General features: G+C 43.4%; 1 protein-coding gene across 4 annotated transcripts in view; it reads left to right on the forward strand.

Moving 5' to 3' along the window:
- GABRR1 (gamma-aminobutyric acid type A receptor subunit rho1) overlaps nucleotides 1-18,228 on the forward strand; it is a 32,543-nt gene that overhangs the window by 5,341 nt on the left and 8,974 nt on the right. For 2 of the 4 annotated variants that reach the window (XM_035322543.1, XM_035322540.1), the window contains exons 2-5: nucleotides 10,758-10,811; nucleotides 14,620-14,729; nucleotides 16,059-16,126; nucleotides 17,500-17,723. In XM_035322543.1, coding sequence (XP_035178434.1) covers nucleotides 14,711-14,729; nucleotides 16,059-16,126; nucleotides 17,500-17,723 — 311 coding nt within the window. In that variant the 5' untranslated portion in view covers nucleotides 10,758-10,811; nucleotides 14,620-14,710. Of the gene's footprint in view, nucleotides 1-10,757; nucleotides 10,812-14,290; nucleotides 14,339-14,619; nucleotides 14,730-16,058; nucleotides 16,127-17,499; nucleotides 17,724-18,228 lie in introns of those variants that run through there. The other 2 variants (XM_035322542.1, XM_035322544.1) reach the window with 2 other exon arrangements.

Genomic DNA, 18,228 nt, shown 5'->3' on the forward strand with positions numbered 1-18,228 from the left:
GGATGCCGCCACTCTGCCCATGGTCAGCCCCTGGGGCATGCCCTGCCAGAATCAGTATGTGTGTGGGACAGACACAAACCCCCTGTTTTCACTGAGGATTCATGGCAGAGGAAGCGGAGGTGACATGCTGACGGTGGCAAAAGAAAGGGGTGAGATGAAGTGGTGCAATTAAATGGCAATGTAACAAATTACAGCAGAAGTGCTAAAATTATGTAAAAATTGGAATAGAAATAACTATTCAGTTCACACAGGTGCTGCCTCTTTACCTGCTTTTTGTACATACGGTGTCACTGTGCCAGGACAAGCCCCTCAGGCAGCCCTCTGAGGGCCTGGGAGGTCCTTTCTGGTCCACTTCTGCATCAGTAGCACAGTGCTGATGCTGAGGAGGGTTGATGGGGAGAGAGGAGCAACACTGGTCCATGGCCAGAGCTTGTCCATCAGCAGTGTTGCCCCCAGTACAGTGCTTGCTTTCCCTGTGATGGGACAGGCCACATGAGACCTATGGTTTAACAGCCTTAGCAGCTGTAAGATCAAAAAGGATGATTCTGGCCTTCCCCCTGATTTCCTTCTAAGCACAAGCAACAGAGATTTCTGTATGTATTGTAGTCTGTAACCCCTAATTTCCGATAACTACCTTCAATCTCATGTACACATAAAACAATAATAATAGTATTGCAAGTATTTTTTTACTTCAGCTTTCATCTGTTTGCTCCTGTTCTATGCCACCTTGTCTCTTCTCCATCCAGGTATTTGCAGGTGGATCAAGCTCCCTCCTCAACTCCTCTTAGCTATACCAGATCAGACTTCTTAAATTTCTCATTGTAGGATGTTTCCCACACCTTGACTCTGCCCCTTCACTGCTTTTGCAGGGTTGACAGCAGGACTGGGTGCAGTATACATTAAAACGCTGATCAAATGAGAGAGCTTTGAAGAAGGCATGGTTCCTTTGCATTTCAAAGTCAATGCCTTTTCCCATTGCAGAATTATAGCCTGGAAGAAAAACAGTGTGAGGGGGGATCCTATGTAACATCAGAAGAAAATTGTAGTGAAGATTGCTCATGAACAGCTCTGCTTCTCTTCCCTTCAAGACTCAGCCCTGAATATCCATTATGCAAGAAGTTAGAGCAATGTATTTCATTATTCCTCTTCAGGCACTGCTATCTCTTGCTTGTAAGGCTTGAGGCAAGCACCAGGATGGAAATCCATCCCTTCACTGCAGCCTTTGTCTTCTGCAGAGGCTCACTGGAGGCTGATGGAGGAAATCTAAAGGCAGGCTCCACACGACCAAAGATTGCTCAGGCTGTCTTCGTTTGCACCCATGGCGTTTCTAGCCTGCAGAAGCCCTCTGGGGGCATGAGACCATCCACTTGCCCTCCTGTCAGAGCTCAGCGTCAGCCACCGCTGCTGGCAGGCAGAGTGGGCACCTGCAGTAGAGAGCTGTCACCTTGGGTGTGCTGCCAGCTTCCTGCCGTCCTTGAGAGAAGCATCCAGCTTTGCTCCTGATTCTCGTGGTGCAGCTGAAGGAGGAGATGCACGCTTTTGGCTTGTCTATTTGGACGGAAGTGTTAGGTTCTTCCAACGAGACTCTCTGATTTCAAATAAAAACTCACCATTTTCTCAGCAGTTGTAAGCCCCAGGGCTTGTCCTTTCATCTGCCCAAATCCAGTTGATCCCGCAGCCGTTGTGCTGCTGCTGATAGGGTGAATGGAGTGGATGGGAGGCGCAGTGTCAGACACTGTCTCTGTCACAATTTTTGGCGCTGCAGGTACCCCAAAGCAGCCATTCTAGCGTGAGATAGGACAGACAGCCTTGAAGAAGGGTGGGTAGAAATATACTGTTTTCCCCATAAGAGTTCATGCATGCAGCATGGTCCTTGGGGGATTGGGTTTGCATGACAGAAATTCTGCAAAAGGTCCACAATAATACCTTAAATATAGCTGATGAGGCTTTGGGACACAATATGGAGTGTGACAAGAATATGGCAAATAAGCTCAGGTTAAAGTATGCATACATAGTGAAAGCAGCAATGTAGAGAACTTTATTGCATGGGACTTACTACAGAGCCTTCCGACCCTGTATTTCTTTGTAAAAATGTCTGTGTGTCAGTGAAAGACTCAGCTCCTGATTTTTGCTTATCTCCAGGACAAATCACCTCAAAGGAATTTCACTTTAAAGAGCAGCAATACAAAAACAAAACCTTTTACACCTTGCAGACCTGCTCACAGTTTGCAATCAGTCATGTGCAAATCCTGTAGAGTTCGCAAAGCCAAATTCAGTCCTGCACAATTCACAGTGCCAAAACTCCTACAGGCCCAAACTGCAACCCTGAGAACCAGCATGAGGGCTGTCTGCTGCTTTCCCAACTGCTCTTGGAGAGCCACCAGGCTGTGCGGGGATCATGGCAAGGACAGCATAAAGGCCACAAAATCATTATGTCAACAAAATGGCCAAAGCCTGCATTGCTAATTAGACTTGCAGAATCTGCTGGAGAGGATGAGCAGAAGAAAAAGAACTGGCCTGGAGCAGAGCCCAGGTTGCTTTGACAAAGCTAACTGCTGGGAAAAAAATCTCCTTTAACACTAAAATCTCCCTGGACAGCTTTATAACCACCTTTCAGACAAGTAACCCTCAGCAGAAGAGATTTCTCTGTACAAGATTTACGGCTTGTGTTTGTTTAATCTTAGCTGAGAGACTTGCTTCATGTTTTTAGTCATGTCCCTGCCATTCTCTGGCTGCATTATAATCATTTTGCCTCACTCTGGTCTCCAAATAGCAACTCATTTTCCACTCTTCCAGATCTCCCTGTTTACATTTCTGCCAGTGAGAACTATCTTTAACAGCAGTTGGTTGACATCCTCTACAATAAGCCCTCTGCTTGTTGTCACAGGGTCCCTCTCATTGCCAAGGATCTTTGTAACGTTTTCAGATGTTATCACCATTAGTGGCACTCTTCCTAAGTGAGGGGAGCCACTCTGCATCCTTATGGCCACGGTTCCTTCCCAGTCCTTTTCCAACAGCTCAGCATCCTGCCAAACATTTGCAACATGACATTGCCTTGCTTTTGTTAAACTTGGATAGGATTTCTGTGCTACGAGCTGCTCTGTACTCTGACCATACTGTGTGCGAGCTGCCTGCATGCTGTAAATCACACGTAGCTCTCCTGGTACCCTCTCTGAGGCTGACTTCTACACCTAGGGCAGCTCCTACCTTCACGGCTTTCTCTGGCTTCATAAATTCATCCATGAGCCCTAACAGGATTTATTTTCCTTAAGCTGTTCTCTTGTCCTAGAGTTTTGCCTTTGTATCTTATCTTCACAATTGATCCCAAAAGCATTTATTTTCATAAACAAAGCTTACTAATGCAAGCTGTCCCTAGATCAGATCTTGAGTGCTTGATAAGCCCGTGAAATGCCCCATGAAAGCATTGACTGTGTGAGCACTTTATCAGCAGCGAGCCAGGCCCAGCAGAGCTCCTGCAGCTCCCAAGGCACTGTGCTTTAAGGTCAGCAGTTTGGGCTGTGTCCTGACACCATAGGCACCGGCAGTGCCTTCAGAGCAAGAGGCCCGCTCTGGGCTTCAGGCCAGCATGATAGGAGTCTCTCCATCTCTGTTGGTACCTTGCCTTTCCCTTTCCTCCTTTCACCTCCATATCCTTTACTCCTTTTCCTTCCCCCATGCAAGCTTCCTCCTCCTCTCCAACTTCTCTCTTTTTTTGTCCCTGACTTCCTCTGCCCTCCTCTTCACCTGCCTCCACTATTTGCCCCAAGGCACATCTGATTCCCCTGTCTCACAGCTCTGCCAGTTTTTCTCCTGCTGCTTTGATCCAGCATTATCCTGTAGCTTCCTCTTCTTCAGCAGCAGCTGCTGCTGCCTATCCTCTTCTTCCACTTGCCAGAAATCTTTTTTTCTTCTGTCCAACAGCACTCACTTTCTTTATTCTAATATACATTATCTTTTTCTTCATTATTTCTTTGCTATTTCTCTCATTGTCCCTTTCCACACATTTCTCTTTCAAGTAACTGCAATCCTGCATGACAATTTTCTTGGAAGTCTTGTGCATTTTTCTCAAAACCCAGCTGAAAGTGTCTTCTCTGCTTATCATTGTAAATGGTGCTTCTATGAAAATGGTATTTTCTACTTTCATCATTATCGCCAGCCTCCTTTCATCCTTTCTGGTACTTATTTTGGGTCTGGACTTCACATAGCTTTCTATCTCTATTCAGGTGATTTGTGTCAGAAAACTGTCTTTACCAGTATTTCTGTAGCTACATTCATATACCCAGGTACTGTGTTTCTTTACTGACTGACTGATGATAACATCTCCAATGTTGCCACCATGTTACTTGCTCAGAATCAGCAGCTTCATATTGACTTTTGGCCTACACAAGGCCTTCCATGTGTTTTATGAGCTGATGTGAGGAGACATAAGAGGCTCTAAAAGCATATCTGCAACCAAGCATTACAATGAAAACAAAACAAAAACAAACAAAGATATAACAACAAACCAACCCAGAGATACTGCAAGGCAGTTTTCTCCCTCCTGACTACATATAAATTGCTTGATTTTCTGATTCAGGGGTTGGATTCACATTAGAAATGATCCTTCTGGTGTTTCTTCTGTGAACTCTCCAGACACCTTTCAAACTCATTTCCATTTTTAGCATTCTCAGCCTTTGGTGAGAGTGAATTTCACGGTGACATGCTGTGTTTTTGTACTTCCTTTAAATTTTCTTCTTAGTATGTGTTGTGAAAAGCCGTCAGCAACAAATTCCTGTTCACCTTCACTGTTCCACTCCTGGTTTTATATAATTACACCCTATTGCTTTTTCGTTGTCTCCCTTCTGATCTGGAGAGCCCTGTTCAGGCTGTTTGAATACTAATTCATCACTTTCTTACTTGGCTTTCTTCTGGGTGAAAACCTGGTGCCCTCTTACTCTTCAGTCCATTTATTTTAAATCATTCTCTGGTCCTGTGCCTGTATGAATATTTCTTAACACTGTCCCAACAATGGAATCATTACAGCCCTGTATTTTTTGTAGTGCAAACAAATTCCTTAACTGTTGATGGTTTTGATTGCCCCTATGAAGACAGAGTGATTTCCCTGTATGGAGTTAAGACAAGTGTAGTACTGCTAATTAGCTACTTACTCCCCAGTCTTCATTTGAACAATTAGCTTTCTGTATTCCACAGTTCTTTATATATATATATATATATTTAACTGAAATTCATCTTACTGATGCTGGACTATTCCTCCAATGTGTTGGGGCTGCTTTGAATTGCATTCATAGACCCCAAAGTGTCTGTATCCCTTTCAAGCATGCTGTTGTGCACAAGTTTTATAGTTCTGTCATCTGCATTATGATTGCAAATGTCAACTAGTAGTCCCCAGGATGAAATCTACGAGATGTCATTTAATATGTCTCCCCAGCTTGACAGCAAGGTACTGTCAGTTGCTCTAACCATGGTCGTTCAACCACGCTCGAAGTCACAGTTTCCTCTACACCATACTTCTCAGGTTTAGTAATGAAATTTTAAAAACCTCCCTCAAATCTACTTTTCTTCTTACTTACACTAAGGCGGCCAGTTACATTGTCAGAAGGACATTAGACTGCTTTGACGTCAATTATATTCACATTGAGTGATCTTTATAATCTCGTTATCCTGGGGGGGAAGGGGGGGAATACAAACGGATCATGAATTTGTCCCAGTTTCTTTCCAAACATCAAAACTCCACCATCCTTATTTTTATCTCTGCTTAAAGCTACGTTTTGTGTTTGTATTCACCCTCCCTCAGGGATATCTCCTGTCTGTGAGGAGTCCTCAGAGGTACCTCCTAATGACCTGGAGTCTCTATCAGCTGGTACTCCTGGTGCTCCGGGGGAAGTGCCATTGGCATGAGTTGATTTAAATACCCCCAGCTTATCTACATGTTCCTTAACATGCCCTTCCCCAGTCTGCACTGTGCTCACAAGTCAAAACCTTTTCTTCAAAGACTGGGGCAGATGCTGAACCTTTTGGCATTGCTCCCCTTCCCTTCATCCGTTCCTCGTTTTCACTGAGCTGAGCCCTGGCACTGTGCCTGCCATGAAACCCAACAACCGTATACCCACTGGATGCATTTTTCTGCTGTATGAGGGGAATTTCATTTCTGCAGCCTCAGGCACAGTGCCAGGATCCCAGGTGACATGACTTTGCTGTGAATAATCAATAGGTATAGGTGTCTTTATTTTTATCTAGTTTGCCAATGTTCATGGTCAGGGAAAGAGCAAAGGAAGCACAAAATGCAAAGGGTGCCTGTGTGTCTTCTGCCTGAGGATATTTTGAATTCTACAATTAATCTATATTCAAGCGATAATGCACTAAAATGGCATTCTCATTGAATTTTCTGTGTCATTCAAAAATAAGATGGTAGAACAGCTCTGAAATGCACTATTTTTCAGACTTCGTGATGGGAATACATAAAATAGCTCTCCCCCTTTCTTTTCAAAGGTTTAACCACGTGCAATAGCAAGAGGTGACCTTTCTACACCATCTTTAAACCTTACTAATCAGAAGGACAAATGACCCAACAAAATTACAGGCAAACAAGAGCTTGACAAATGCCAAGCTAAAAATATTTTTTTTGTGATTAATTTTCCTCAGTTTTTAGTGGCTTGTCTACAGCTCCCAATTTGTAACTCTCCCAGTTTAAGTAAAAATTAGTGTGCTTTCATGAACATTTTATACATTTGTCCACATCTCCATGAGGCCCTCCTGCCTCTCCACTATGTCCTTGCCCAGCACCCCTCACCTGGTTTCTGCCTTTAACATGATGTGGAGATGTTGATATCAATGAACCCTGGACATGTCTTTCCCAGCCAACAGCTGCCAGTTTTCCTAGGGCAGTGGGCACCTCTGTTTATGGTAAGAGGTTCAGGGCCAAGCCACAGCCCCTGGCCAAAATGTTGCTGATGACGCAAGTAACCGAAGGGGTGGAGATTATGTCACAACTACATCTCAACAAAATTTCCTGAGATGGGATCTGATCTGGCATCTTGTCTCTGATCTGCCATCCTCTTTGCAGACCTGATGCCATAAGGGATAGAGAAAACTGTAAGTGTGAAAAATGTTAGTGTTAGGCCAGTCTGCCAAACCCACCAGCACCATTCTCCATGGATGTTGCCCCTTGGAACAAGGAAGGACCACCTGAATCTGGTTCCATTACTTCCAAATTCAAGGTATTTCTTCAGACATCTTCACTTCCTATGAACATGCTTTCTGTAGAACACCAAGATGTCCATCACCTGGACATCCAAGTGCCACATCCACTTGACAGTTCCCGTGATTATCCAAGGCACAAGGAGATTTCCAGGCTTGCTCCTGATCCCATGATAGAAGTGGAAATTGCTCCCACATCCTGGGCTAGTGGCCAAGTCACTGAGTCACTGGCAGTCATTTCTCTCTGCATCTCTATAATATATTTCAGCAACTTACCTTCACATTTTTCTTGAGGAAAATAGTCCAGATTTGTTTGTTTCCTGAAGAATTGGAACTGTGTTTGGATTTAATTCCTCAAGGGAGAAATGTTCTCAGATCTTAATAAGATTATCATAATAAGAGTGTAAAATAGGTCACTGTGTATACTAGCGGTACAATATACTAGAGGTATATTGCCTCCTCTGGAGAAAATAGAGTATGATTTCTAGGTGGGAAATATGTCCTGTGTAAGTAATTATAGACCAAAATGCTAAGATGTGTAGTGGCTTCTATCACTTGTGTTCACTTTCAAAAGCTCTTATTTCAAAGATGAAGAATATTGTGGGCAGTCTGGTGCACAGTGTGAACCTGACACTCTGGCACATGTCCTGTGAAGCCAGGCATTTGGAAATGCTTGCTGTGTCCTTCATATGTTATGTTTGGACTGTCTCTTCTGAAAATCAGACATGGTTATCCCTAACTCTGCAACTCTCTTGGATGAGCTGGAGGGACTATAAGTGCCATAGTAAATCACAGGCTTCTTTTAAAAAGAAGTAACTGCCTTTTGCCTTGTGTATGTAGCTCTTTTCCTGAATGTTTTTTTCTCTGGAAGTCCTAAGGTTTAGTCACCTAGTGGGGGCAGCTGGTGGGACTTTGGAAAGGCTGCATCGTCCAGGTGCCATCAGAGGCCTGAGAGCTGCTCCACCAATGCACAAGGAGAAATGAATAAATGCCAGTCTGCTCCAGTGATGTTTTCTGCTTTTTCATAAAGCATCTCAGTGAGCTTCATGAGCCATGAAATGCCTCTTGGCACTATAACTGTTAGGAGTTAAATATTGACATTGGGACAAAAAAAATAAAAAGTTTTTCATTATTCTGTATAGTTTGCCTCCTGAGTTACTGATTAGTTCTGAAGACTGCCTGTCATCCAGACAGAGGCAGGAGCATCACCATCACATTATGTGGCCATGTTGGCAGACAGCTGGGCTGAGCAATCTGTGAGTTTTCTGCCGCAAACACTCAGGGACAGCAGATGTGCTAGGAGAAGGCATAGCACCTTTCAGTTGATTCACAGCCCGAGCAGGCAGGCTAATTGGGCCTCATAATGTAGCTGCCACTGATCACTAAACCAGCAGAGCATTCCCCAGAAACCAGAACAGAAAATCTATGCAATGAGTAGAAGGAGATGGGGCTTTGAATCACAGTAACTGGGGAATGGCTGGCAACAGGTAAGAAGGTTTTGCTGCTACAGGAGGTAGAAAAGCTGGGAAAGCTTGGTAACCTCAAAGCTATGGACAAAGGGAATGAGATCGGTGTTAAGAAGTGAAGGAGATGAACCAAAACACAAATGAACATGGTGTCCTGCAGTAACTGGAGCATGGGGGACATTTTATGCTGGTTTGTGATACAGAAATAAAGCTTAGTTTAGGGGCTGTGGAGAACCACCTGGAAGGAAAAAGAGGAACCACATGGTTTTGTCAGTTGCAGAGGATGGGAAGTATTTGGCCATGAGTCCTTGGCGGCCATGCCTTGAAGGCTCCCTTTGCAGCCAGGATAGGGTCAGGGCCAATGTGAAGCATTAGATAAACTCTGCAATGAGGAATGGAAATTAGAAATAGTAAAAATATGGCTTGCTTCATCCCTGTTTGAATACCTACATTATTCCTAACCAGCCAGGAATTTACTAGGACACTTTAAAGTCATTTTAGTAGGTCAGCTCATCACCAGAATCTGCTTATGCCCAAAGCATGTGAAATTATTTCCTGACAGCCAGCAAACAAGAAGCAGACGGCAGCAAGACACGTCAGCAGCAGCATAAGGGCATATCAACAAGGCAGAAGACTCCATAAAGCACATTTTGCATTTGCAAGTGCATTTTGCTGTACTTTGTCTGGGTCCAAGCACCGTAGAAGCTGCTCCTTGCAATAGCAATGGTGCTGCATGGCCCAAAGCTTCCTAAAAGAGTGGTCTGCATGAGGATTTATTTCCAGTCCTCTTCTATTAAACACAGCAGATTCTGGCAAGATACCAATTTCACTTGGCAAATGCTGCGCTTCAGGGTGAGTCAGTGGTACAGCCCAGTGCCTACTGCTAGCCTGGGCATTATGGAGATTGTTTACTTCTCTGTAACATCACCAAGATGCATTTTCCTACAACACCATCAGTTTTTAGAGAGACCCTGGTTTTGGCCACCTGTCACTCAAGAGGCAATGGCACTTGGTTGGTGACAGTCATTGCAAACAAAGCTTTTCCTCTGTGAGTCTCAAGATCAGGACTTTAAATATGTTAATGGGTGAAAAGTCTCATTAGTAGAGTTGATTAGAGCTAGTGTTTATTTCATAGATAAGTTCATTTTTTTAAAACTTTTACTTAAAGATGAGTTGCAAGTGTTAAGTGTTTAATTTTTTTTGTTGTTTGTTTGTTTTGTTTTGTTTTGTTTTGTTTTGTTTGTTTTTTACTCAAGCTAGCACACTGCTAAAAGTACTGTGTTCCTTTAATGATAAAATAAAACATTCCCAAACACCTGAGAGGAGCAGGGACTCTCTTGACAGACATCTAAGAGACAACAGGAAAACAGAAACAAATATTTATTATAAATATTTATTTCCCCCACCATCCCCAGCAATACTTTGCAAAGGTTTTCTTATCATGAAGCTATTCTATTTAACAACCTCAGCTGAGTAGATGTAATGCATTAAAAGAGCTGCTTATGCACACTTTCTCCTATTTTGTGGCTTTGAGCATATTGTATTTCCTTTTTTTTTTTTTCTTCACGCTTGTGTATAAAAGTATTTTCCTACATAAGCAGAAAACCCAAAGACTACCAAGCAAAGCTGTTAATGCTTTGTTTGTTATACTTTGTTTGTAACCCTGTTTAGTTAGTTGTCAAGCCAGGATTTATGTGTTTAATGGGCTCATTGATTCTTTTGTCCCAAGACCTGTAAGGTAGCAGGTCCCCTTGCAGGGGACACCACTGGGTGTGACATGGTGGGGTGGGACTGGGCCATCCAGAGCTCTCTGGATGGGGCAAAACCCCTTCTGCTGGTAGAAATACCCTGAAACGTTTTCTCTCAAAACCCACCTCTGGCTCTGCCCTCCTCTCCCAGCAAAATGGCAGCAGGCAGAGCAACCATTTCTTCTGGCCTTTGGCGACAAGGCACAACCAGGTAAGAGCCATTTGCCTGTGCTACAACAGGCAACACCACAGATCAAGCCATGTTTTCCTCCCAGTGTTGCTAAACCATGTGGTGGGATCCCCACAACAGGCTGTTTCATCTCACTCTTTCCTTGTTTCACCACAGCCGGCCCCAGCGGCAGAGACGGGAAGCCCACAGTGAGGCGCACAAGCAGGGCAGGTAAGCGAAGGCAAGGAAAGCAAAATCGTCCGAGGCTGTAAAGAGTCTAGCACACAGGCCATAAATAGGATTCATGCTGTTAACGGGGTTGAGCAAGGCCTGGGGGGACGCCAAGCTCCCCTTGCAGAGCCAGAGCTGGATACCACAGCCATTTTGTGCGGCCCTTTGGCTTCGCACTGCAGTGCTGCGTGATTTGTTTCAGGCACGGGGCAGTATCTAGGTCACGTATAATCCCCTCTGCCCCAGGTCACTACTGCGCCCACCACTGTCTGCTTGGCACGGGCAGACATCCGACAATTTGGGTCTGTCCGGCCAGGTTCAGACAGTGCAGGGAAGGAGCACAGCCCCAAACCCATCCTCCTCTGGAGCTGCAGAGCCCAGAACCTCCCATGCACCCAGACAGACTTCCACCGTCACCTCAGGGGCACGTTTCCCTTTTCAGAAGTGAAAAAAATGTAAATTACACCACTTTGGGGAACACCCCCCTCCCCCCAATTTATTTTTAAACTGACCTACCAGACTCATCACAGATCAAGCTGTTTTACTTGGAAGACATTTTGACTTTTTCTGTAATTCAGTACAGAAGCAAAATTTAAAAAAAAATAAAAAAAAAAAAAAAGAAAAACAGAGGTGGAAAAAAAACACATAGCTTTAATCTTCAGAAAGGAAAATACTTCTAATTTAAACATGGTTTCTGGCAGGACAGAGCATTTTCATTTTTCTATTCTGATTGCATTTCTGGCTTCTTCACCAAGTTGTAAATGTGAAAGTTTCAAAGGGAGGAAAAAAAAAAGAATACAAACAGAGATCCTCATTCTTTTTCATAAAACAAAATAAAAACTATTGGTGTAACAGCTTTATTTAAAATAGATATCACCATTAATTTTTCCTCACATTTTTACCAGAAAATAAAAAATAGAATCACTACTCAAGATTAAAATATTTTCTCTTATCAGCTTTTTACAGATTTTGGAGTTTACAAGTTTTCAGAATGAGCCACTGTAATAAAGGTGTGGCCAAAAAATTAAGATGAACAAAAATGATTTCCGTTATCACAGCCATAGAATCATAGAATCATTAGGGTTGGAAGAGACCTCCAAGATCATCTGGTCCAGCCATCCCCCTACCACCACTGTCACCCACTAAACCATGTCCCTAAGCACCACGTCCAACCTTTCCTTGAACACCCCAGGCATGGTGACTCCACCACCTCCTTGGCACCACATTCATAGTTCAAAACTGAACAGTTGGGTTCAGTGACAGGAAAATATAAATAAATTAAAAACCACCACAGCTATTAAACATAGGAATAAGGACTGGGAATGCAAAAAGCCCTCTTATATGCTCCCAGTAATGCCATTCTTGCTCATATAGAAGAACACGTAAAAAGTTAAGTGAAATATAGTCCTAAAAATATTCTCCTTATATTTCCACCTAAACTATTTTTAGGAACATTGCAAATGTGACAGACAAAGGCCAGAGTCCTGATATGGTATAGTTATGTAAGTATTTGATGAAGACTCAGGAGATATGGCTAAAACTTATCACTAGACAGTATCATGCAAATGAATAACATATCCACTGGAAACAGATTAAAAACAGGGGAGTTGGTGTCTCAGAAGCTCATTGCAGATGTAAGACTATTTCTGAGCAAGCAGCTTAAAATAGAAATGTGAAGAAATGTATTATCATTTGCTGCTATTCAGTATCTTTAGTAGCGGGCTGATAAGACCCATGAAACGATTACTAGTTAAGCTTACAAAGAACACAAAACTTAGTGGAGAGGCAAATAATTGTAGGATTGTTCAGTCATCCCAAAAAACCTAAGCCATAGACTATTTGGGCAACATGCTGAATGCATGAGGTTGTTAGGCATGAAGTGTGTAGGTCCCCAAGGATGAGCAAGGAAGTAGCCCATGAAATGCATCATTTATGAGCACAAATAAAAGTGGGGAGCAAGGAAGTGTGCATATCACCTTGTGTGAAACAGGTGGAGCAATGTTCAGACCCTAAAAGCCAGTGCCATGCTTCTTCCCTCTGCGTGGAGCACTTCTGCATGGCTCTCCACCCCGCTGCTCGCCCTTCCCTCAGCACATGTCAGGGAGAAAAGTGCCTTTCTGAGCACTGATGATCCTATTGAATGTCTGAGGTTTTGCCAGTGACCTGGTAATAACACTCCCCTGTCTTGACTGGGTATAAACCTTCCTTCCCAAATGCGTACCTAAAATCCCATGGCTCTTTCCACAGCTCAGAGTTATGGCCTCTGTCTGATAGACCACTAACTCCCTTTCTGGTCTGTCATCTCCTGACCATTGAGGTTCCTAGGTGAACCTTTTTTTTATTAAACACTTTTGTGGTAATTGTACCTGCTACTTTATTCCTCCAGTTCACCTGTTTCTTTCTAGATTTTAATGAATAGAAAGAATCTGATAAGAGCTATGAAAATAATTCAGTATCTGGAAAATGAGTTTTCATCAGGACAGGAAAAATGCAGTGTATTAATTGTTAACAGAAAGTTTAGAAATTCTTTTATTTTGGCTTGCAGGCTTCAAATCTGTTAAGTCACTTTTATTTTAAAAAAAGAAGGGCAAAATAGGGGCAAAATGTCATGGGAAGAGGCTGAATTAAACAAATTTAAAGCAGAACCAGGGACCACCTTTTAAAATGTCTTGTGGATAAGTAATGACTTGAAGAACTCATCAATGGATATAGAGGACTTGTAACTCCTATAAATTATTAAATTGAGACTGACCAGGTCTCAAAAACTCAGGGCTTCATGGAGGAGTCACTGGTAACACCTCTGGTCCCTGCTAGGAGATTGTTGTATTGGTTTCTTGGGGTACAACTGCCTATGAGAAGTACATAATGGTTAAGCAATCTTATTTAGGATGTGTTTTATCACAGGAAAACATTCCCTGCCAACTTTCTTTTTTTTTTTTTTTTCTAGGTTTGTTTAATCTATTTCTGACGTGTCTTCTGCGTAGTCAGACAAGTGCCTCTTGGAACATTTCATCTTTTTTCAAACTAAGAAACAGCAAAGCCTTCCCTCTTGAGCTCTTCTGCTGCCCTGGCAGCTGCTGTGTGGCTGCAGGGAGTGCAGGAAAGCTCCGCTTACATGGCTGGGCAGCAGGAGAGGTGCTGCAGCTTCTGTCCCAGCCAAAGCTCTGGGGAGCCAAATAATCCAGAAGTGGATTTGGAAGAGGAGCAGAGCATCCTCTGCCCAGTGTTCAGTGCAGGTTCAGCAGCTTCTGCAAGGACCATCCCAGACTCTAATTTTTAATGCTCCTTTTTGTCTTCGTTAGAAATCTGGAGCAGGAGCTAATCATTTTATCCCCAGTCAGGGGATGGCCTGCCTCCTGGCCTGGTTCCCAGCCTATCTCCATTTTGTTCCTGGGCAACAGCCAGTAGCTTATTTTATGTATCTTTCCCTAACTCCTGGCCTGTCAGAAATCAGTGTCAGAAAACTTCCTCCTTATTTTTAATTTCCCCACTTAACCACACACGCACTACTTCTCCAGCCCATACATGTGGATGATTGTATCCAAACCGTGTGATAAGCCCAGACAATTTCACAGACACAAACCAAATGTTCTCACAGAGTGCCAGAGTTATCACAGGTGCCTAAGTGTTCTGTGTTGCATATGGGAGACATTTTGTAATCACATGCTGCCAACTACTGCAAGCACTCGTGTGGCTCTAGCTCAAGGGATATATGAATCCTAACAGGTTACGGTTTTAGGACTGAGACGGGTGTGTGCTTCTCACAAGCACCACACATGACTTAATAGCTGTGTTTCTCTCTTCCCAGTAGCCCAATCCTGAAACGAAGCCCTGACATCACCAAATCTCCACTGACGAAGTCAGAACAGCTGCTGCGAATAGATGACCATGACTTCAGCATGAGACCAGGTTTTGGAGGTATGACACCTGCACATTTGTCATTGTTTCTGTTTTCCACCATCACTTCTTTTTTAGTATGTAGTCAGGCCGACAAGCAGGTTGACAAGCAGAGGCTTTTCTGCCTCCAACTTTTATTTTTGTTGTGAATTCATGACGTGCTCAGAGGGATAGAGGTAAAGGAAAGTAGCCTTCTTCCTTGGGTGAACAAATGGCTTAGTCAAACTCATGGAAAAGTAGGTATAGGCGATTTAATATTCCTGGTATTCAGTGGCACTTTCTTCTGACAAAATCTACAAATACACCTTACATGTATTCCTGGATGACAGGGAAATTCTACAAACCTGGCTTCCTATGGCGATTCTGGTATGCATAATCAAATCAGGTGCCATGCTTGCTGGCCTGGCTATGTCATTTATACCAAAAAAGAAAATATTTGGCTGCTGTGTGTTAATGTTTGCTCACGGTTTTGTGGCTGTGCTGTACAGAAAGCTAAGCTTTCAGGGAAAAAGGATGAAGGGGAACACGCTTTCTTTCAGCCTGTGGATTAGAGAATGTTGTAATTTATCTACCCTTTCTGGCTGACAGATGGTCATTCAAATCCAGGATACCATTATATACTCTGATGGAAGAAGGTTTTACTGCTAAATGCTCAATATACCAAACATTAACACGTTCAATTAATTTAAAAAGGTTTCAGTTTCATAGCAGTCCACTAATGTGAGTATTATTTATCTTGACAGATCTCCTGTACTGTAATTGCCAGAGGTATGCGAGGGGCTAGTCCAAGTCTGGGGGAGGGAAACACAAGGTCACAGCCAGACCTTTCCCCCTGGGAGCCTCAGGTTCAGTGCACACACCTGTGTGCTGTAATGCAGCCCTGTCCATCGCCCTGTCTTTTCCACAGCCGAGCACTGAGTGGTGTGAAAGCCAAATACATGGAGCAGTTCTCAGGGTGGTATTAGCCTGAGAGGAGAGCAGAGGACGTGAGGGGAAAAAATGGAATTACTCTCCCACATCCCATTAGCTGTGCCACTGCTGCTCTCTGTGTGAATGGGAGCTCTGCAGGGCATCTGTCTGGTGAGCTTTAGCCTTGAGCACTAGAGACATTACATATACATTTTGAAGGAATGTAGGATGTAACAAAAAAGACTCAGGTCAGACTCATTGCTGATTTTGATTGTTATTAGTTATTTGTTATGAATTCCAATTGTTTCTACTTGTAATTAGTTTTCTGTTGTTTCTACATCAGACTGAACATCTAATTTTTTTTCTAAGACGTGAGAGGATTACTGAGGGTTACTTTTTCTCACCAGGTTTATAATTTCTCAACTTTTGTTTTCTTTCCAGGCCCTGCGATTCCTGTTGGGGTGGATGTCCAAGTTGAAAGTCTGGACAGCATTTCTGAGGTGGATATGGTAAGCATCACAGAAGGGCTGAGGCTGTATGGGACGGCCGGAGACCATTTAGCCCAAACTTCTGCTGAGAGCAGGGTCAGATAGAGTGGGCTTCTTGAGGCTTTGTCTGTTGGGCTTGAATACCTACAAGGATGGACTCCGCAGCTTCCTGGGCACATTATTTGACTTGAATCTGCCAACAGTTACTTCCACTGACTCAAGCTATCATTTCATCCCTCTAAATGTCTTGAAGCAGAAGGAATAAAAGCTAATCTGACATTTTCTTTTCTCTAAGACAAAATGATACAACACTGCCAGAATTTCCCCAGAGGATTTGGATTTTTACATTTTTTTACGAAGTGAAAGCACATAAAAGCTCTGAGGAGACTAACTAATGTGTTAGGTTTAGGGCACTTTGATACACTGCAGACACGGTTTCATGTTGACCATGCTCTGAACTGGTCAGGGCCCAGCTCGCTCCCAGCCAGAAGCCATGTAGCCATCCTAAAATCTGCACTGGTTCGGACTGGTAAGTTCTGCTTTCAGCAGAATGAGCAACAGCATAGAAAAAATAATGAGAGTGTATCTGTCATGTGGCAGCACCACCACGAGGAAAGAAATACCCCCAATTTCAGTGTCCCTTCACATCAAAGGAAAGGTTACCCCTTTCAACAAATTACCCATCTCACTGGGAAGTGTGTGGTCATAAGAGGGCAAGAGTTTTCAGGGGGCAGAAATTTCTCCAGAATCTGCCTTTGGCTCATTAGCAGTTGTGTCACCCCTGCTGTGTTCTGGGGACCAGCATAAGGCTTTGTCAGTCTGTCCTGGATATTCATGCTGATGCTGAAGTAGTATTTCAGGGACATGCAGGACTGATGTTGGCACTCTACACAGGCTAAATCCATAACAAAACAAACAAAACAAAACAAAAAAACTTTCTTTTTTAAGAAAGCATTATGATTTTGAGGGACACTTCCTCTGTTTTTTGAATACTGTTCCTGCCCCTCATGTACCATCAGGCTGCAACACACAGTAACATGGGAAAAGTGCTGTGTATCACATTAGGTTTAAAAAAAACATTCAGGGTCAGTTTTGGCTATTGACAAAATAATGATGGAAAATATGTTTTATTGCCAGAATCGATCATTTTTAACTTGTGCAGCTTTATATAAAAGACTATGGTAATATACTACATTACACTCTAAGACAGCATGCTTATAAACAACTGTGCATGACTTTATCATCAGATACATGAGGGATTCCCTTGAACTAAGTAAAAAAGCAAACCCAAACCCTCAGGAACAGTGATATGTAATGTGCAGTTTGTGCCAGAGAAGAGAAATCATTGCTGTGCTGATAAGGCATAAGCTGTGACACAAACCTGCTTGTTGCAGGACTTCACCATGACGCTCTATCTGAGACACTACTGGAAAGACGAGAGGCTGTCCTTCCCCAGCACCAACAACCAAAGCATGACGTTTGATGGCAGGTTGGTGAAGAAGATCTGGGTCCCTGACATGTTCTTTGTGCACTCCAAGCGCTCCTTCATCCACGACACCACCACGGACAACGTCATGCTGCGGGTCCAGCCAGATGGGAAGGTACTTTATAGCCTCAGGTAAAACTGCACTTGGTCAGTGTGAGCTATTAGTGGTATGGAACAGAAAGTGCTTTAACTGATTCCTGTATTTCGTTTTTGCATGACTTCATACTAAAAAAAAAATACAAGTGTGAATGCATTGGCTAGCCACCAACATCAGGAAGAATAGGCCCCTTCCTTCATCATAAGAAAAAATGCTCATGCGAACCACAGGGAGGACAACTGGCCTTTGCAAGAAGCCAGTTTCTGTGCCAGCGTTGCTGGTTCCTGCCACCAGCATCCCGCTACCTTCACTGTATAACAAAGTCTCTGGGCCTAGCAAAATGTGTGATCACTATTCTTACAGATAATTATGAAGAAGTATAAATCATACTGAATACAGGTTCAGCTTTATGATAAGCAGCAAAACACAGCATCCTTCAGCACATGAAATAACAAGTTATTTCCCCTCCTTCCCCTCCCCTCCCCTCCCCTCCCCTCCCCTCCCCCCCCGCCCGCCCCCGCCCCCCCCCCGCGGGCGGCC

The sequence above is a fragment of the Oxyura jamaicensis genome, chromosome 3 (assembly GCF_011077185.1).
Source record: "Oxyura jamaicensis isolate SHBP4307 breed ruddy duck chromosome 3, BPBGC_Ojam_1.0, whole genome shotgun sequence".
Classification (NCBI taxonomy): Eukaryota; Metazoa; Chordata; class Aves; order Anseriformes; family Anatidae; genus Oxyura; species Oxyura jamaicensis.